Here is a 2,605-nt window from a genome sequence, read left to right as displayed (position 1 = left end):
TGGAGTTTTGACTTGCCAACCGAGGCCTAGTTTGAGTGTTTGTTTACATATTATGCCTAATTTGGATATTTTTTCTACAGCAAGAATCTTGTTACAATGGCTTCTTGTGAAGTTGTCCATCTTCCTCTGAATTTTACACTTGTTTCCCTCAGATCACTAAGAAGGAAGAATGAATAGTAATGTACTAATGTTATAATGTGATGTTTGATATGTATTTTTCAAGATTGTCATTAGTAAAATGTGTTTCAAACCCCTAAAACAGGTAGTTGACCTCTTGGACTTGTTTGTTCATAATCAAAATCATAAGTAACTACACAAGAAAATCAACATCTTGGAGCTCTACAGGTAGTGCAACACATCCATCCTTAATAGCCATTAAGTCACTTGAGTTCCCTTCCAAATAAGCTTCCAAGAAAGCAACCACTATTCCTCCAACAAACCTCCTCATAGGCTCTCTACACTTACCATTCTTGCACAAACAATAAGTCGCCTTACCTCTAACCCCTTTAGTTTCATCATCTAGCATATCAACATGTCCATAATCCTTTGCTACAAAGTAACACGCCGGCCTGCAACATTCGTTATAGAAATCACGATGATTAACTCCCTTCGGGGCACAAGCAGGAAACAGAGGATTCTTCTTTACTTCTCCTAGACCCGAGCCTATTACCAAAACCGCCATATCTAGATTGAAGGACCGAGGAATGTAGGTGAGGACGGGTGGAGGAGTCTGGTTTCCTTTGTCCATTCCATCAACAGGATCAATGCCTATTAGTGCTGAGAATTTCAGTTTGGTTGAAACATTAGCAACTTTGCCAAGAACTAGAGCAAATGCAGCTTTTCCCCCACGGCTATGGCCAGCTAGCGCGAGCTTTTTCAAGTTTGGCTCAACTTGAGATGGAAGAAAATTGTGTAATCCTTCAGCTAACCAGTTCGTGATTTCAGCAATGGATTTTATTTCCTTGGTTGTATCTGCTCCTTCCAGCGAATACAACTTGTAATGTATGCAAAATGAATATCGAAGTGAGAGCCAAGAATCAGAATCATATGCATATTATAAACAAGTTTAACTTGTATGCATCGATAAAAAGCTTTTACGCTATTAAAACGCCAAAAAAGTAACTACAAGTAATTGTCCACAATAAGTGGAACTAGTTAGCTAGAAAATAAGACAGACAACCTGTTACAATAGGTTAAATAACACAATGATATAAGTTAAATCCATTATAAACAACCTTTTGAAACAAATCCCTTGTAATTACTACATATTTATTCGAGAGAAATATGGTCATGATTGTCAAGTTTGAGTTGTGACTATAAAAGAAGTAACGGATACTGCTTAAGTAGTTATCACTTTAAGATTGTTATCTATAATCATTAGCCATTAGCTTATCATCTTTCCACATCAAATTAATGTCTCATATTTAAAAGTTCCCATTCTATCCCAAGGGGTGTGATTTAGGGGTCGATGAAGTGGTTTGGTTGAGAAAAATCTCATATTCAAATTCTAGATGATTCTAGAACTCCAGGTACTTTCTTTCCATCTGTCTAGACTTGGTGGACAAAGCTACTCGGTACCCTATGGAATTACTCTAGGTGCGCGCAGATTAACTCTACGGTTATCCAAAAAAAAAGAAAAAATCCCTAATAATTCAGAATTCTAATTCTTGACAACTTAAAAAGGAGAAAAAATGACAAACCTGAGGAGCCACAACAATGAAGCCATGAGAAGAGATATGTTGCATAAGCTGAGAGTAAAAGGAATTGTAAAGAAGATAGCCATGAAGGAATAAAACTACTGGAAAGTTTCCTGCTTCTGATGGGGTTGCAATCAAGAGTGGCTTTGGAGGAAGAGGAAGAGAAGAATTATAGGTGCGTGATTGTGACTCAATATTCAATAGCTTAGTTGAATAGTTTCCAATATCAAAAATAGCTGTAGAAGTAGTAGAAGTAGTAGAGAAGGAGGAAGAACAAGTTATCACCATGGATGAGTTTGTTGTAACTTGCAATTATTTTTTTTTGGTATGTGTGTGTTTCTTTATGTATGTGTGTATTCTTGAATCTACAACTTAGTTTGTTCTTTTCTCTTGGGGATAAAGTGGACTCTTGTGGCCATTGTTTTGCCCCAACGTTAGTGTGTTCCCACAGCTTTGACTTTTGAACTTCTGGGAACTAAAATTTTCTAGATATTTGTAGCTTTTTTTGTCTGTAGGGAAATAGGTAGAAATAGTGTTTATCGGTCATTTCTTCATCTCGACTTAAAAAATAATTACTGTCTTGAGTTACAAGTTTCATAGTTGCAATTCAATCAAATCATCAATAAGTCTCTCGAAGTTTTAAGTATAAAATTTGAATTTTGTTGCAGTATAGCAATTTCCGAATTTCACCTTCACCTGACCATCAATTAATTAGTTGTCGACTTACCAAGCACTTGCTCAATGCCACTTGACTAGCAAAAGTTGATCTTTGCTCAGGAGTCAGGACTGCAAAGCCATCAATTGAATGGACTATTTAGTTGGGCCCTTCCAGCTTAGCTAGTCTCAATGTATTTGGGCCTAATGCACCTTACTAATGGCATGGTACTATTAAATTGGGCTAAAATTTG

At 36.6% G+C, this 2,605-nt stretch overlaps 1 protein-coding gene across 1 annotated transcript; it reads right to left on the bottom strand.

Annotated features, from left to right (window-relative positions):
• Positions 1-210: 210 nt before the first annotated feature.
• LOC107853614 (chlorophyllase-2) lies at positions 211-2,377 on the bottom strand. Its single transcript, XM_016698598.2, has 2 exons — positions 1,701-2,377; positions 211-994 (listed from the first exon to the last, which is right to left on the bottom strand). Exons 1-2 carry the CDS (start codon positions 1,983-1,985, stop codon positions 311-313), a joined length of 969 nt encoding a protein of 322 aa, XP_016554084.1. The 5' UTR covers positions 1,986-2,377; the 3' UTR covers positions 211-310.
• Between the last annotated feature and the right edge of the window lie 228 nt (positions 2,378-2,605).

Source organism: Capsicum annuum, chromosome 3, assembly GCF_002878395.1.
Source record: "Capsicum annuum cultivar UCD-10X-F1 chromosome 3, UCD10Xv1.1, whole genome shotgun sequence".
NCBI lineage: Eukaryota > Viridiplantae > Streptophyta > Magnoliopsida > Solanales > Solanaceae > Capsicum > Capsicum annuum.
The sequence above is the reverse complement of the archived record's forward strand: the minus strand, read 5'-3'. Positions and strand labels throughout refer to the sequence as shown.